The sequence below is a fragment of the Notechis scutatus genome, chromosome 3, assembly GCF_049901735.1.
Source record: "Notechis scutatus isolate UNSWTSFEM ecotype Mainland chromosome 3, rNotScu1.2, whole genome shotgun sequence".
Lineage (NCBI taxonomy): Eukaryota > Metazoa > Chordata > Lepidosauria > Squamata > Elapidae > Notechis > Notechis scutatus.
Window position 1 is genome coordinate 6,036,452 of NC_142011.1, and position 18,192 is coordinate 6,054,643.

The following is an 18,192-nucleotide window of genomic DNA, read 5'->3' on the forward strand; positions in this document are numbered from 1 at the left end:
GCGCCCAGCAAGCCAGCGGCCCGGTAGGACCTGTTCCGCGGACTGTACGGTCCGCTGGACCGTGGTTGGGGACCCCTGCCTTAAAAGAAAGAGAAAAAAAAGAAAGCCCAACTTAAAAGCCAATTTTGGAATTAGGATTATTTTTATAAAAAGAAAATCAATCATTGATCTGGGTTGAACTTTGGAAGTGGGGTTAAACTTCATTTAAAGCCATTTATTTCTATGGGTTTGCGGCTCCTTGGAGTGGGATTGGTTGGGTTCTGTCTTGCTGGCAATTTTCGGGGTTCCAGAGTGGCGAGGTTCAGGAGCCAGCATTAAGTTTCTGGGTTTTGCTTTTAAAAAGTCACCAGATGGTGGCACTGTGAGATCTATTGAAGTCTCTTTAGTAACGTATTTGTCAGCTTTGCAAACCTTTAAGATGGGTGGACTTCAACCCCCAGAATTCCACAGCCAGCACATCTTAAAAAGTCACAAAAGGCTGAAAAACACGGCTCTAACCCAAAGTATTTGGCTTTAAACAGGATATCTCCATGCGTCTTTCAATCCTTGCACAAAATGAATTCTATATAAGCCACCCAGCCTCATATTTTTGAGGATAGAGGCTCATAATAGAACGATTGCCAATTTCTTGCACACCTAAAAAAACAAAACCATCTCTTCTAACTCCAATTCCCTCCCGTCTCCATCCCTGTTTAGCGAGCTTCTCTCTAAAAAGGGAAACCTGAGCCGCCGTGCCCGTTCTGCTCTGCCACCAAATTCCTTTACCACTTAACCTCACCGTCATATTTCCGTGCACCTGTCCCCCTGCTTGTTCTTTACGGCACTTTGTGGCACCTGGAGATGCTTTAAAAAAAAAGAAAAGAAAGAAAATTCTCTGCAAACAACAACACCTCTTGCTTGTGTCTTGGGTGAATATTGGTGAAAATACCCAAGGCGGAAGGCCTACAAGCGGAAGACCAAAGAGCCGCAGGTGGTTTGTCCGGCTGCAACCATCCTTGAGCGTTGGCGCAAGCGTCGGATGGTGTTTGGCAGCGTGGACCCGTCAGAAATGAGAGTGCGAAGACCTCCCCCGATTTCTACTCGTTGCACTATTGCAAACTGCACAGGGGTTTTTAAAACTTTTCCCGCCTCCCCATTTTCTATTCTGTCCCACTCAAGCCAATGTTAGCCGGATTGGTATTTTAACCATCATGTTTTTCAGAGATTGATTTGTACGTCTGTTGGGTGTGTGGGGGGTGGGGGGAGGGAGGGAGGGAGGGACTGCCCTTTCTGTTCCCAACACACAACCCTGATGTGTCTTCGGAGGACAGGTTTCCACGAAAGCATTAAAACTTTTTAAAAACCTCCCCTTTTAAAGGTGTTTTTTTTTTTTCCTTGGAGGGGTCCTTGGTGCTCTCTGAGTTTGGTTGTTTTCTTGCAGACGTTTCATCACCCAAACTTGGTACATCATCAGTGCTACCGTGTTTCCCCGAAAATAAGACCCTGTCTTATACTTTTTTTCCACCAAAAAAACAAAGGCACCAGGTCTTATTTTCGGGGATGCCATCCACTGACTAACCTCACTTGCACGTGTCGCCCCCCGGCCTCCTTTTCGCTGTCAGAGGCCTTCAGAAACTCCTTCTGCGGCCGGTAAGGCTTTCCTGAAGTCCTCTGCAGCCGATAACAGAGCTCAGGATCAATCCAGAGCTTTCTTATCAGCTCCAGAGGCCTTCAGGAAAGCCTTGCCGGCTGCAGAAGAAATGGGCTAGCAAGGCAGGTGTGGGGGGTTGCGAGGCCTGGCTACAACTGTCCAAAGATAAGTAGGGTAACTCCACACACACCCCATCTCCACCCTAGTTTAATTTTTACCCGTCCACTCTGGAGTGGGTGGAATCTTAATTAGGGCCTATTTTGGGGATAGGGATTATATTGGGCGCACATGTAAAAATCAAGCTAGGACCTAACTTTCAGGGTATGTCGTATTTTGGAGGAAACAGGGTAGTTCTAGATGATGTTACCTATTTTGGGTCATGAAACGTCTGCAAGAAAACAACCAAGCTCAGAGAGCACCAAGGACCCCTCATGTCAACCCTGAGCTTCAAATATTCTCCTTTATTGGTATTCCCCCCCGACTGGGTGTTCTCTGGAGGAATTGGGATGTTCCCAACCCATCTGGACACCACCAAGTTGGGAATGGCTGTGCCAAGCAAACTGGCGCTTCCCTTCTCTTTCCACCCCATCCCACCCATTTTTAAAGCTTTGTAGCCTAGTGGCTGCACCCAAATCGACCATGATTGTTAATTTTGGAGGTAATTCTTGCTGTCTTGACTGCATCCCAAGTGGCTTTTTTTTTTTTTTTTTTTGATCCTATTGCAAACCTATTTCGCAGTGTGTCCTATCATGGCAGGGGAAATGTTCTGGGAGAGAGTTGGCCTTGCTATGCTTTGCAAGGATTTTGTAACGAGTGAACGAGTTGTTTCGTTTCTGTTAATTCAGGAAGCTTTCTATGTACACTTATCCCAGATGTGCACGCACACCTACTTTTTGAATTGGTAAAAAAAAAAAAAAATACAGATTATTATTTTTAACTGTATGAGTCTTGTAGGCTTTCCTGTTTGATCGTTGGCCCAGTTGGGCTTAAAATTGGGGATCGAGCCTCACTGTTGCCAGGAGTGTCCCAATCGGCGAGTAAATTCCACAGGGGGGGGGGGGAGACCAGATTCATTCAACAACCGTGTCACTAACTTAACTGCCGCGAGTCGTTTAATAACTGGCAAGAAAGGTGGTAAAATGGAGTCAAAACTCATAGCTGTCTGGCTTAGCAGCGGAAAATTTTGGCCTCAATTGTGATTGTAAATTGAGGACTACCTGTATGGTCAGATCCAGTGGCCAGTGTGCAATAGGACAATAGAAAACCCCATAATTTCCAGCCACAATTGGGAGCAGAATTTCCATTGCTCAGCAGTTTGTTAAGTGAGCTATGCATGGTTTTACGACTTGCCATGGTACAGTGAATGACTGTGGTTGTTAAGTGGACCACACGGTCGTTAAGTGAATCCAGCTTCCCTTGTTGACTTTGCTTGTTGAAGGCCACCTGGGACATAAAGATACTGACATGACCCCGGGATGCTACAACTGTTATACATACATACATATATACATGCTGGTTGCATGGCCATAAGATATTGAAAACAGTCATAAATGCTAGCAATTTACTAAGCTCATGAGCGTGGGGGGAGAGGCGGCAATTTCCAATCCAGATTGGACCATTTTGGGGGGTCTGTTGTAAACTTCAGTTGCTAAGCAACCAGTCATTAAGCAAGGACTACCTGAACGTTTTTTAAAAAAAGAGTTGAGCTGCTGATATTTTAATAGTGCAGTTCTATTCCTAATATGATATGAAATGAGCCCTATTGAATTTGGTAGGGTATACTCCCAGCGAAGTACAGCTAACTCTCAGCTTATGACCACAACGGAGCCCCAAATTTATGTTGCCAAGTAAGACATTGGTTAAGTCAGCTTTGTCCCGTTTTACGACCTTTCCTTGCCACCCTTAAGTGAATCGCTGCAGTTGTTAAGTCAGTTAACCCCGGTTGTTAAGTGAATCTGGCTTCCCCGTGGACTTTGCTCAGAAGGTTGCAAACGGCGATCGTCATAAATATGAGTTAGTTGGGCAGTGTCTGAATTTGGATCACAGGGATGCTGCACAGTTGGTTATAAGAACGAAAAATGGTCAGAAGTCCCTTTTTCCCCCAGTGTCATGGCAACTTTGAACAGTCACTAAATGAACTGTTGTTGCCGCAGCCTGTGCAGATGGCAGCTGAATCGGACAGTGGGGAAGAACGGGGACCAGTCCAGGAGTCTGGAGAGGACTAGGACGAGGGTCCTGCATCCAATGCAGAGATGGGGCCAGGGCCATCTGAGAGTGGGGTGCTGCCTTTGGAATCTGGCAGCAGCAAGGCAGAGGAGCAAGGGGAGCCTGTTCCCAGTGCGCATATGCACAGAGCTGCCAGAAGGCAACAGCAGCTAAGACAAAAGGGGTGACTCAGGAGTAAGGTTGGGAGGTGATTACCCCTCCCATATGGTATAAAGGAAGTGCAAAGGTAGGAAAACCTTTGCAGGAAGCAACGCCACTCTGTTTGGATTCAACCTTGAAGCTCTGTCGACTTTGTATTTCGGTTGTTTTTTTACAGTTCATTTGGCACTTTAGTTCTTGGCAGCAATTCAAAGGAGAGAAAGGTGGGTGCTTATCTCGAGGGACTGTTTGGGACTCATTACGGGCTGGGAATGCACACAATTCCCAGCGTTGGAATAAAATGAGTAGTTTGGACTAGGTGTGTGCTTAATTAATTATGGTCTCGGGAAGCCTTGGTCAGAACAGTTGTAAGTCGAGGACTACCTGTGCAGCATACATTGTACCTTGTATTAAGTTCTTGAATCGGGTTTCAATAATGCGAAGTAGGGAAGACAGTTGACATTTTTGAACTGATGGTTTCTCAGAGTACATTTATTGTAGGAAGAGATGCCACAGGAAACCAATTTAGGTGGTATTAAAAATTAAAAATGGTTCTTCCTCCTTGTGCCATAGCCATCATCGGACGTTGGTGATCACGTTGGCGATAAAAATGGTTAAGAGAGCTAATTCCAGCTCCTGGAGAGTAATTTCCTTCACTCTTTGAGACACTTCCAGAGGCGTAGATTTAAGCTCCCAGAATTCTCAGAGATAATCATGCTGGCTAGGAAATTCTGGGAGTTGAAGTCTGTAGCACAGGTGGCACTTGCCAAGTGCCACCTGTGTTACAGACTTCAACTCCCAGAATTTCCTAGCCAGTTCATTTAGTGACTGTTCAAAGTTATCAGTGGCACTGGAAAAAAATGGATGTAAAATGTCCATTTTTCACTTATGATCTTTGTAGCAGCCCAGTGCTTGGGGAACTGGTTCTTATTTAATGACCATTGCTGTGTTCTAAGGTCATGTGATCCTCTTCTGTGACCTTTTGACAAGTAAAAGGGGAAGCCAGATTCACGTAACAACCTTGTTACTAACTTATCAACTGTGGCAAGAAAGGTCGTAAAATGGGGTAAAACCTCACTCAATATCTTGCCTTAAAACAACATACATTATGGGCTCAATTATGGTCACAAGTTGAGGACTGCCTATTTAGCAATATCCCTTAGACTTACATACTGCTTCACAGTGCTTTACAACCCTCTCTAAGTGGTTTACAGAGTCAGCCTATTGCCCCCGACAATCTGGGTCCTCATTTTACCAACCTCGGAAGGACGGAAGGCTGAGTCAACCTTGAGCCTGGTGGATTCGAACTGCTGGCAGTATTAGCGTGCAATAATGCATTCTAACCAGTACGCCATGGTATTAAGAAGTTGTTCCAAGTTTTATCTAGGCCAGGGATGCCCAACCTTGGCAAGTTTAAGACTTGTGGACTTCAACTCCCAGAATTTGGGGAGTTGAAATCCTCAGGTCTTAAAGTGACCAAGTTGGACACCCCTGATGTTGGCCAACCCCTTACTTGGTCCAAGGACTAAATATAATTATCTCTGATAGTTGCCCATCCAACCTTAGTTTGGAGGATAACTTGTCCCCTGGATTCATACTACTTTGGCTTCCCCCCCAAAATCAACTCAAATTATATACTTTCTCAATTTTTTGAAAGGAGCTACCAAGGGGAAAACAACACACACACAACGCTGGCAGGGTAAGCTACTGTATATATAAACAGAGCAAACCCCACTCCCTTCTAGCATTGATGACGTTACCTAGTTGGGTTATGAAACATCTGCAAGAAAGCAACCCAGCTCAGAGGGCACCAAGGATCCCGCAATCCTCCTTTCCACATACCCCATTCTAGCACTGATGATGTTACCTAGTGGGATCATGAAAGGTCTGCAAGAAAACCACCAAGCTCAGATAGCACCAAGGACTCCATATTAAATGGCAAAGCTCAGGAAATTATTAAAAGAAATACAGTGAAATTGTAAACACTGATACATTTTAACAGCAATGTTCTGATTTATTGAAAGTGACTGATTATTATTTTTTTGTATGCATTGAAGTTAATCCCATGACAAAATATAATCAGACAGGCAGGTGGTGGGCTGCCTAGGCCAGTGTTTGTCATCCTTGACAAATTTTAAGAGAGATGGATTTCAATTCAACTGGCTGTCTGGGGAATTCTGGGAGTTGGAAATCTATATGTCTCAAAAGTTGTCAAAGTTGAGAAACCCTGATCTAAGACAGACAAAGTCTGAAATGGTTTCGAAAACAAACCCAATTACCTCAACTATGGAGAAAAAAGTACAAACCATGTATCCCCAAGACAGGGGCACTAAAATATTTCGTCCCCTCATCTCCCCAATATTAAACATTGCCGATACAAACACAAGTTTATAATAATATATAAAGTCAGTTATAATATAGAATATTCTCAAAGGGAAAAAAAATAGTGCTTAAACGCTGTCCTCCGTTCACTTCAGTAGACAGTAAAAAGCACACTGAAAAATAAATATATATATATATATATATTTATGAAAGCGCACACAAAGAGTACCCCTTATTCTGAAGGAATCCTTTAAAAAAGGCAGAAATTCAAATCATACATTAAGAGAACCACAAAAAAGAATTTAAAAAATACCATTCAGTATGGCTTTTTTTTTTTTCATCAACAGTTGCGTGGGTCACAGAATGAAATAAACTCTTACTATTGCATTTTTCTCCCAGTTTTTGCATTTTAAAAGAGCTGAGTTTTTAGTCTGCATTTTAACAGAGGAAGTAGTTGTGGAAATGTGGAAGCACGGAAATTAGAGTGGGCCAGCCTCGTTTTATCAGAAGGCTGCTTTGACTGAGCCGAAGAAGCACTAACTTCAGAGGCAAAAAGCCAAATTATACTCGTGTTAGACATTCCGACGACTTTTTCTTTTTCCTGTGCTCTGTCCCTGAATGAGTCTAAGGTGAATCAAACATCTTTGAGCCAGCATCTCTAGAAGTTCTCTGCAATGGCTGATAATGCTGTTCCGAGATTTCTGGCTGCTATTTTTTCCATTTTTTCCCCGCAATAGCAGCGATTTGTATGGGGCTGTTTTACAAACAAGGTTCAGTCAAATCTATCTACTGATTTTTGTAGCAATCGCTTCAAAGCCCCTGGTACAAATGCATGTACAAAATGTTTCTTGCAATCTGTCGACAGAGGGGCACAAGACATGAGTGGCAGGATCCATCACCTGAAAAAGAAGATCCCTTTTGACCATTCTGCGCAGCATGGGTCAGGCTTCATTGTAAAAGGGGGTTTTAAATCCTGCAGGAGAGCGTGCTCATTCTCTCTGCCTTGGGACGAGGTGAGGAAGAAAATCAAAGATAAAAGTATTTGAAATTGGAAGGAAATGCATCCCGGGAAGACATGCAAACATGGTTATCTCAGGATGGTTTTCGATCCTGGCATCTTTAAAAAGCTGGCTAGTTCTAAAACCTTGGAAGGATTTGAGCAGATATTTTAAAAACATAACATTGGATTCCTGTTGACCTCCAGGAAAACGTTTTCTTAATCTGGCAATTGCCAAAATAGAATCAGATTTTTTTTTTTACACAGATTTTAAACCCCTGATTTAATCCCTGATTGTGTCAACTTTTTCTTTCTTGCAAATCCAACTTGCCATCCCTTAGAAGAGGGTTGAGATCATGGATACAGAAAACACTTTTTAGGCAGAGGTTCAGCCCGTAGTTACTGTGAGTACCAAAATAAAGCTATTGCCAGTTTGGAAAGTTTGATTATATATTCTGGCTAATTCAGTATGATAGCTTTGTGTGTTCAAAAGCTGCATAGAGTCAAAACTGGCACCTCTTGCCCCAATAAAAGGTGTTCACCATGAACCAAAGAGGAACTGCCGTAATTAATTGGTTACTTCTTTTCATCCTTCAGATCATGGATTGCCAAATACTGCCCCCCCTCCCCCCCCCCGGTGCTTATTGCGTTGAAATACACAGGAAATGTTTTCAATTCATGAAATTGTATTTTAATGCAGGGGACAAAGAGAACCTGAAATGCTGGGTGGATCTGCATGATGGCTGGTAGGGTTTTCACAAAGATGCAGCTGGCGTGTTGTGAGCCCTACCGAAGATGGGGGGAAAGTCACATCATAGCCTCTTGGGACAAAGGAAGCCAAGACATCCAGACGAACAATCATAATGCCCTTTTTCTGAAATGATGATTAGATGATTGGATTGGCAGTGAAAGAGTTTCCCTTAGCACAGTTTGAGGTAGCAGTCCGAGGATTTCAGAAAGAGTTGTGTACAATAGCCAAAATAGCCAGCAGACTATAGCGCTCGTCCCTCCAATCTCTCTCCTTCCCCCGAAAGGGATGGTGGCCCAATGATAGGACCAGCCCTGTGGGTCACATCTTTGGGAAAAGTTCAGAGAAGAGCAACTAAGATGATTAAAGTCCTGGAGACCAAAACATAGGAAGGACGGCTGCAGGATTTGGGTTTAGCTAGTCTAGAGAAAAGAAGGAATTAGGGGTGACGACATAGCAGTGTTCCAGGATTGGAGGAGCTGCCACAAAGAAGAGGGAGTCATATCTATTCTCCAAAGCAGTGGTCCCCAACCTTTTTTGTACCACGGACCGGTACAATCCACGGACCGATCCACGGACCGGTACCGGCATCAGCACGCACGACCAAGGCAAGGCGAGCCGAGCGACCGGCCAGCCAGCCGTCCCCCGCTTCTCCCCGCCACCTTCAACTCCTCCTTTGTACCTTCTCGCGGTCGATGGGCTTTTCAGGCTCTTTCTTAATCTCCTCCTGAGTAACGCGAGACTCCACCGCCATCGGGACGGCTCTTCGTTCGAAGCCCCCCTTTGACGAAACTAAGGCGCGAAGATTCCTTCAGCACCCAAACGCCACTTTCCAACCGACGACCGACGAGCTCACCCGGAAGCACTTTCTCAAGCGCCGTCGAAACAAGATGGTGGCGCCCAAGCAAAATAGGCGGCCCGGTACAAAATGATCCACGGACCGGTACCGGTCCGGGGCCCATTGGTTGGGGACCACTGCTCCAAAGCACCTGATGGCAGGGCAAGAAACAATGGATGGAAACTAATGAAAGAGAGAAGCAACCTGGAATTTAGGAGAAACTTCCGAACAGTGAGGACAATTAAGCAGTGGAACAGCTTGCCACCAGACATTATGGGCACTCCATCACGGGAGGGTTTTAAGAAGAGACCGGACAGTCACTTATCTGAAATGATATAGGGTCTCCTGCTTGAGCAAGGGGCTGGACTAGAAGACCTGCCAAAGTATCCTCCAGCTCTATGCATCTACCCTTCCTCTAATACAGGACTTACCCATGTTGGCAGCTTTAAGACATTAGACTACAACTCCCAGGATTCCCCAGCCAGCCATGCTGGCTGGGGAAACCTGGGGGTTGAAGTTCAGACATCTTTAAATTGCCAAACCCTGTTCTAATGCTTGGTAGGCAGTCAGAAGTACTGTAGCACCTATCAATGTCTCTCGCCAACTCTTGAAGTCACCCAGACCGGATATATATATATATATATTCCCATGCCATGGTTTATTATTGAATAATCCAGGGGTTCTCAACTCCTGGGATGCGCAGCCCACTATCAGGCCTTGAACCATTCAGAACTGGGCCATGGAAGTGGCGGGCAAATGCGTGAGCGCCTGCCGCTTACACGGAATCACCCCCTCGCACCCAATTCTGTCAGTCCGCAAAGCCGGAAAGGTTGGGGAACTCTGGAATAATCTGTAATTGGCCATAAAATAGGCTGCATACAGCACCCAAGCCCCTTTTCTATCCGAACGTGGCTATTCAGTGCAGAAAATTCGGTGGCAAGGTTTCCTGGCATTTCAAGGCACGGAACACCCAAAACATGAAGCACAAGACCTAAAACATTAAAAAGGAAGGAAGGAAGGAAGGAAGGAAGGAAGGACTTCCCAATCCACACCTAATCATTCCTCATCCAAAATCAAAAGCCATAAATCCATGTTTACGAATTCCCAGGGCTGGATTTACACAAAATGTTAAGTCAGTCCGGCCTTTTGAGTTCCTCTGGCATCCGTGCCCTTTTTTTGTACAGATCACTGCAACTGCTAGAACAGCAAACATCCCTGGCATGTTTGCAGAACAAAGCAAGCATCACATTCGAGTCGGCAATGGGCCCGTTGAACATTAGGGTTGCGCAAGATTGATAGAACTCTATTCTAGCAGCTCACAAAGCAACTGTAGATAGAACGACCCACAACAATGCCTCCTAGGTAGAATCCCATCGTCACTATCATTTTAACATAATCCCTTGCGGGGTGGGGTCTGGGCAACTGAATGGAACTGTTTACTGGCCGGATGCCCTTCCTATCGCCAATGTGGAGTTTTGTTCAGCAGATACGTTCTCATTGTGCTGAAAGAGAGAAATATCCGCCTCTACCTAGGATCGAACTCACAGTCTCCTGATTGTGAGGTGAGAACGCCACCTCTAGGTCACCGTACCACTCTCCTAGATAGAATCCCACGAGGTGGACAAAATAGCAATAGCGCTTAGACTTATAGACCACTTCACAGTGCTTTTACAGCCCTCTCTAAGCGGTTTACAAAGTCAGCCTCTTGCCCCCCAACAATCTGGGTCCTCATTTTACCCACCTCAGATGGATGGAAGGCTGAGTCAACCTGGAGCCGGTCAGGATTGAACTCCTGGCAATGGGCAGAATTAGCCTGCAATGCTGCATTCTAACCACTCTTATGTCATCATGACTCTCAAAAGCTGTGCAACACGGCTTGTTATGCCCCACCACAGTTAGGTTTCCTTCTTCAGAAACTCCCAACACTTTTCCAATAGCTCCCTATTTTTGGACTATAAAACACTTGGCTCAACACCAGGCATCACGTTTTCCCCAGAATTTAGTGCCTAAAAATCTGAAATTTTGTCCCCTGTGGGCAAGCAAAGACAAGAGCACTGCAACTGACATCAGCAATAACTTTAATGTGATCGCTTCTCCTCTGGGTTGTTGATAAACAGCTGCAAAAGCAAAGAGTCCCCTATTTTAAGCAGAAAGGAGAGAGAGAAAAAGAGAGAGAAAGCAAAAAAAAAAAGTCTCTTCAAAATATAATAAATAAAATCTAACCAGCCATGAACAGGGAAGGAAAGGGGAATTAGACAATGTCTTAGAGAGACCAGAGTTAGGTGGATTGTATTCAAGCCTTTTGCCTCAGTTATATGCTAACAGTACAGACTGGACTAACTTGGAACCAACTTTGACCACACTTACAAGGGCAGAGGGAGGAGAAGGCACAAGAAAAGATCCAGGAGAAATTAGAAGTCCTCCCCTCATCCCTCTTTTTGTATAGGACTGCACTTCATATATGTAATTGGAAGTAAAACCCAGCTTGCCAGGGACCTACTTGAATAAGGCAGCAGAATGGGAAATCCAATTCTCAGGTCTGGGTAGGAGGGAAATGGAATGTCTCCAACACCTGAAAATCGTCCCCACTTCAATATCTGAATTTGAACCCAGCTGTTGAGATAGAACCAAGAGGGAACTGAATCTCAGGAATGCTTTTGGAACCATCATCAATAAATGAGACAAGTTGCTAAGGCAGACAGTCAAGAAACTGAAGAAAAGGTTTGTATCCTGCACCCAGTGAGGTGGGTGTAATTGCTGACAACTTTTCCAAGCCCTTTAAAAACGTATACAAAAGCCTAATCTTAAAATATCGCCCTCCGGTTAAAATACAATACAAAATGCAAGAAGTTGCAAAGATCTGTTAAAAACTACGCCTTTTCCCTCCCGTTCGCCCTTCTTTCATTTGTAAATGATAATAAAGTATTTGGTTGGAATGTTTTTTCAATGGTTAAATTAACATACTGTTTTATATCTTCATATAAGTCCATGATCTGTTCCAGTCACTGAGTATCCCACATTCCTGCAAGAGCTGTATTTTTCCAACCAAGCAGAGTCAGACTTAACATCTCCATTTATACATTTATTTATTTATCTTAATTTATCTTTTTCAAAAGGCTACTGGCGAACCGATGAAGCTTCGTGGTTGAGAAGTAAAACCTCTTCCTCAAGGAAAAAAAACAGGCCAGCCGCCTTTTGAAAAAGCACTTTTGAGACAACTATGACCTGAATTGACTGAGAATCTCCACAGATATTTATTTATCCAATTTATATGCTGCTCATCTCGTGCTCCGATGCTAAACCTGGTTACTTTTAACCTTGGTTTTGGCATCTTAGCAGGTGGGTTGAACTCTTATTAGGTTAGTTTATGGTTCAATTATTCTGTAAACTCAGAAAACAAGTTGCTGCAGTAACTATGTGAAGCACGTTGGGTCCATACAGGCAATAAATGCATTCTTGACTTCAGAAAAACTGTAGCTTAAACCGCCATCCTCCAATGAATGGGGAGTGTGGGAAAAATGAAAACTGTGATGGGGAAAAGGCAAGGATTGATACATAGGAAAAAGACATGAGCAGAACAGCATGTTTCTTAAATTCCTCTTGGTTCCCTTTGCTGCACAAGATCTACCGCAGTAACGGAGGAAACAGCGGAGCTGTGAAATGTAATGAAACAAAGATAGGTAAAATACACAGCTTGGAAGAAGCTGTTTCTTAATGCAACCTATCTTAGTGCAAACTGGAGTGTAATTTCTGCTCAGACCTCTCCAGTGAGGAATGCAACATTTAAATGGGGAGCATTTTAAGCACCCGGATTGTCTTTCTTTGGATTGGAAGCCCTTTTGGGAGAGACGCAAACAATCCTCCTCACAAACTAAGTTGCAGGATGCCTGGCTTGGAGCCCATTCAGTCTTTGTGGCAGCCTTCTAGAATCTATAGAAGCGTAAGCAGACAATTTTATTGCTCTTAACAATCCATTATTTTCTGTCTTTCCACGATCTCCAGTTAGACTAGATATAAGTACTGCAAGTATAGGCAGCGTTTGAAGCATGATGCAGTAAAGTCTGGAGGTGTTTTCTTATCACGATCACCTGATGGATAATGCTACCTTAACGCCTGAAAATCTGGCTCTGCCAACTGACTTACGGCCCCCCCGCTGCGGGCATCCGATTTTGGAAGTGGCTACTAGACAGACTAGTACAAGATCTCGCCTCCGTCCCATCTCTGCATTGGTTCTTTTTATCTAAGGTTACTTTTAATGTTTCAGCGTTTTAACGGTTGATGTTTTAATGTTCTAATCCTGTAATTGTTTTATTCAGTTATTTGTAACGTCGTAAGCTGCCCAGAGTCAGTTGTAGGGAGATGAGCAACATACAAATTTAATAAATAAATTAAAAATAATCGTAAGTACAACCCCCTGCAATTTGACACCGCTTCTGCACTCATTTGCTACGTTAAACCAAGGGCCCACTCTTCTACAAACCTGCATAGGAAGTTTTTTTAAACTAGGAAATTATGCTTTTCTTTCACTTTCTCTCTTTTAGAAACATCAAGGGGACTCTTTATGGAGGATTAACAATGCCAAGTGTCTTTCATTCTTGTACGCTTCTCCCTTCTCCATTGATTTATGAAGTAAGTAACTACAATTGAAAATAGAGGAAATGAAACGAAGCTCTGAAACTAGGATGTTCCCAACTCCTTAAGTTACATTAAATATTAGTTAAATATTCCAAGATTCCAAAAGTTAGAAAAAGTGCCAAAGAAGGAAAGGATAATATTACTCTTTAGAAATTATGATATGTTACCTTTGTTATCAGATCTGACAATACACAGACCCTATGTTACACACACACACACACAGAGAGAGAGAGAGAGAGAGAGAGAGAGAGAGAGAGAATCAGCACTTTTTAACTGTTCGACCTCTCTGACTCTCAGACTTGTTGTTTTTTTTAAGGTCAGTTTTAAGATAATTGTTTTGAGCCTCACAGTATTCGGAATAAAACTACAGGTTCTGCAGCTAAGAACAAGAAGTTTCAGATGTACTTTTTCTGCTCAATGCAGGAGGCAAAGATAAAAGAACGGATTGGCAAAATGATCCTTTTAAAGATGTCCCAGAAAAGTAGCAGTAACCACCCAGAATTCCTATTGAATCATTACAGAGAAAAAGGTCATGAAACATCTTGTTTAAATACAGAAGGTTGTTTCCCCAAATGTGCAGATCCTAAAACTCCAGATAAAAGAGGTGCTAACTAAGGCCTTTGGAGGAATAGGTGAGATTTTCTTAAGGCGGTCAAAGACAAATCTCCTGACCAGGCTGGCAAACCAAGGGAAATTTTCCTGCTCCTGCTCAAAACACTTGCTATATCGATGTGGTCTTGTGGACTTGATTAGCCCTCATTCCTTGAGAGGGACTGTGCCACAGATGATCTCTGCAGGTTCCCCATTCAACACAACGGCAAAGATCGGCCCAGCCGATGGTAGTTACTGGATGCGTGGTTTAGCTAACAACCCAACACAGCTATTTATTTCTTAATGGAGCTTGGCTAAGAAAAACCCTTTGGTTCCTCACACCGCCACAATGCTCGGTACAAAAAACCGCTTCTTCTGTCCCTGAGACACATCCGAAGACAGAAAAGTGAATTTTTGAGACTTCGCCACAAGGGGGCATGTTTGTGGCGTGTGGGGGGGGGTCTCACTCTTCCCTCATTAGCAAGCAAGTTATAAATGGAGGCAACCTGAGGTGATTCAAATGCCAGTGGGCTAAATTAATCCTTTGATCAACCCACTTCAGGGAAAGAGGACAATAGTCTAGGGAAGGCTGCGAGAGACGGCGAAACCTATTGTTCTCTCCGGCTAGGGCTCTCAAAATGCTCCCAACTGTTTTGTTTACTATTGGTAACCTTGATACCACGTTCCCTGGCTGCTGGGGGGGGGGGGGGGGAGTTATTTTAAAACATTTTTGATCATTATCATTGGAGAAGAACATGTTTTCTCTATGTTAAGTTTATATATATATATATATATATGAGAGAGGTAACACTCCATGCTGCCTGCATGTAACTTGGTCGCTTCCGACAGAAAAAATTGAGGGTTAAGGTTTCTTCTTTGCCAATTTTTAAAACAGTTGGAAGGATTTAAAAGAAGGGAAGTGACAGCATCGCGGGAAATGCTTATTGATGCAAAAAAAATCCGACAGAGAACTTTTGAGGTTCTTTGAAAAGAAAAAAAGAGTCTTCACATAATAATGTGTTTCTACACACGGGGACAATGGCCAGGATACTGGAGTTTTCCTGATACAGCTCTCCTCACCTTGCAATCCCCAAACTGGCAGAAAAAACCCCCAAATCCCTAAGAAATCCAAGTGAAATCCTTGTCAGCCTCCCCGGGATTCTCTGGGGCAGAGTCAGCACCATCTTTGCCATTTTCCAAGATGGCCTCGTCTTGTGAAACCTCCGTCTCCTCTTTCCATTTCAGATCCTCTTCCTCCTCTTCGTCTCCTTCCGCCTTGAGGTCGTCGGGGTCTTCAGCGTAAGGGCCCTCGGCGCCGTACAATCCATCTGAGGACCCGTCCCGGACACCGGCCTCTAAGTGGCCAACCATGCCATGGCCAGAACAGTCCGTGCACACGCCGTGGCGACGGGAACCGTGCTTGATGCCCACGCTGGCGGCCGACATGAACACACGGCTGCACACTTTGCAGACGTATTTTTTGTCTTTGCTGTGAACCTGGAGGGAGGAAGACAAAAATTAAAGCAGGTAAATTAGCGGAGGAAAAATGCCAGGGTCTAATGTAGGTTATACAGGTGGTCCTCATCTTATGACAGTTCGTTTGTTGTACACTCTGTTATTCTGTTACTTAGTGACCGTTCGAAGTTACAGCATCACTGAAAAAAGTGACTTACGACCATCATGAGCCACGGTGGCGCAGTGATTAGAGTGCAGTACCGCTGCTGACTGCCGACTGCCTGCAATTTGGCAGTTCGAATCTCACCAGGCTCAAGTCTTGACTCAATCTTCCATCCTTCTAAGGTCGAGGAGCCAAATTGTTGGGGGCAACAGGCTGACTCTATAAACCGCTTAGAGAGGGCTGTAAAAGCACTGTGAAGTGGTATATAAGTCTAAGGGCTATTGCTATTTTCCACATTTACAACCGTTGCAGCATCCCCATGGTCATGTGGTTTACATCTGGATGCTTGACAACTGGTTGCAGTGTCCCAGGGTCACACGATCCTCCTTTGCGACTTTCTGACAAGCAAAGTCAATGAGAAAGATTCACTTAACAACGGTGTTACTAATTGAACAACTGCAGTGATTTGCTTAACGAATGTGGCAAGAAAAGTCCTAAAATGGGGCAAAAGTCACTTAACAAATTTCTCACTTAGCAAAATTAATTCTGGGCTCAGTGGTGGTCGTAAATTGAGGGCTGTATCAAACCCTGGCTAGGTTCTTTTAAGTACTACAGAGATTAAATTGTGTTGGTTGGACTGTTCAAGTCTCCACACAATCACAAATCTCGCTAGGCAGACACTGTGCCAATCGTTCTCTCCCTGCCCAGAGCTTTTGTTGCGAGATATAACCGAAGGGGAGGGAAACTTTTATGTATATTGTTTTACGTGACCACAGATAAACACATGTTTATTTTGATTTAATTGCATTTTATTCTGCCTCCAAAGGCCCTGGTTATTATCTGCCCTATGCCATAAAAGCATAGCAAAGTACAAATTAAATAAAATATCTGTTATGTAATAACGGTGTTTTATCCCAACTTTCTTACTTTATAAGTAAGTCAAGGTGGTGAACATACAAAATACTCCTTGAGGGATCATGGTCCTGTCCAAGCTTGCTTGTTTTCTTGAAGACATTTCATTACCCAAACTAGATAACATCATCAGTGCTAATAACAATATCACTAACACTGATGATGTTACCTAGTTTGGGTCATGAAACGTCTGCAAGAAAACAAGCAAACTCTGAGAGCACCAAGGACCCCACAGTTCTCCCCCCCCTTCCTCCTCCTTTCCCCACTCCCTTCTAGCACTGATGATGTTACCTATTTTGGGTAATGAGATGTCTGCAAGAAAACAAGCGAGCTCAGAGAGCACCAAGGGCCCCTAATGCCAACCCTGAGCTACAAATATTTTCCTTTATTAATAATACTCCTTCCTGCTCCTATTTTCCCCACACAAACAACCCCTATATATTTGAAAGGACATAAGCATACAAGCCTTTTCTCTTTTTTTGCATCTGTATGCAGACAGTTTTTATTTTTCATTATCAACTGATGATAACTTGTCCCTTGCCTTGCAATTTTCCATCTTTTTAAACAAAACGTACCTGAAATTCAACCACTGAGGTGAGTTTAGTTTCAAGAAACAACAAAGAAGAAGATTGGAGGCATATGTGTCTGTAGCTGAATTAATATCTCAGGCTACCAAAGCCCAACCCAATGGAGCAAATCAAGGGGCATCTTGGGAGCAATTGGTCCCATGTCCAGATGGCCGAAGCAGTCATCCGAATGGACAAGGATTCGTGGAGAAAAGGAAGGTGGCAGCAGGTTTTGGGTACTATGGCAACAGAGTGCAGTGGCCCTTAAACATTGCTGTTGAAGCAAGGCAAGCTAGCTGCCCATCTTTATCTGCAAAATGCCACCATTTGGCAAGACAAGATGCAACCTTGCACCTGTGGTAAGCAGACAGAAGCACACCAGCTGAGCATTGAATGTTTTCCCCATGGAAAGGAAGGCAGCCATTTCCAAAAGGCAACTGGGTGCAAGGCAGCCTGTCTGCAAAATATCCTGCCCCGATAGCCAGAGAACAGCTGGGAGGAAACAGGATTTCTTTCATGGATGCACTTCCTATGTTTGAATCTTGCTACAAAAGTCTTCGGAATGGTTTAAAAACCGATTCCATGTTACCTTAGACTGTCTACTATTGACTTCACCCCTTTCCTAAGAGGTCTGCAGGGGCGTGCATAAGCGCACCAACGTGCCTACCGTCCCTGTCCTATTGTTTCTTTTTATTTTTCTTATATGTATCCATTTCATGTATTCATAACTATGCTTATACTTATACCTGTTATCTTAAAATCGCTTGACAAATAAATAAATAAATATTTACTTCAATTCAATATTCAAACACATTTTTTTTTCTTTTCTCTTTTAAAAATCTGAAGTATTTGAAATATTCTGATGTCAGGAGGTCTAAGATTTCTTCAAATCATACTGGAGGAGTGTGTGGTGATGGATTAGGAAAGCACTGGTCAATTCATAAAGCACATTTAACTGGTTAATGATTTAA

At 43.6% G+C, this 18,192-nt stretch overlaps 2 protein-coding genes across 3 annotated transcripts in view; one reads left to right on the top strand and one right to left on the bottom strand.

Annotated features, from left to right (window-relative positions):
- The window catches only part of SLC2A4RG (SLC2A4 regulator), a 52,462-nt gene extending 49,890 nt beyond the window's left edge, over nt 1-2,572 (top strand). The window contains exon 10 of the mRNA XM_087962345.1: nt 88-2,572. The gene's annotated coding sequence lies outside the window, so the exon portion shown is untranslated. The remainder of the gene's footprint in view (nt 1-87) is intronic.
- Nucleotides 1-18,192, bottom strand: part of ZBTB46 (zinc finger and BTB domain containing 46) — a 117,031-nt gene that overhangs the window by 18,372 nt on the left and 80,467 nt on the right. Inside the window, exon 5 of one of the 2 annotated variants that reach the window (XM_087962343.1) lies at nt 852-15,622. The exons of the other annotated variant lie outside the window; for it this stretch is intronic. Coding sequence (XP_087818469.1) covers nt 15,245-15,622 — 378 coding nt within the window. The 3' untranslated portion in view covers nt 852-15,244. Of the gene's footprint in view, nt 1-851; nt 15,623-18,192 lie in introns of those variants that run through there. 2 annotated transcript variants of the gene reach the window in all.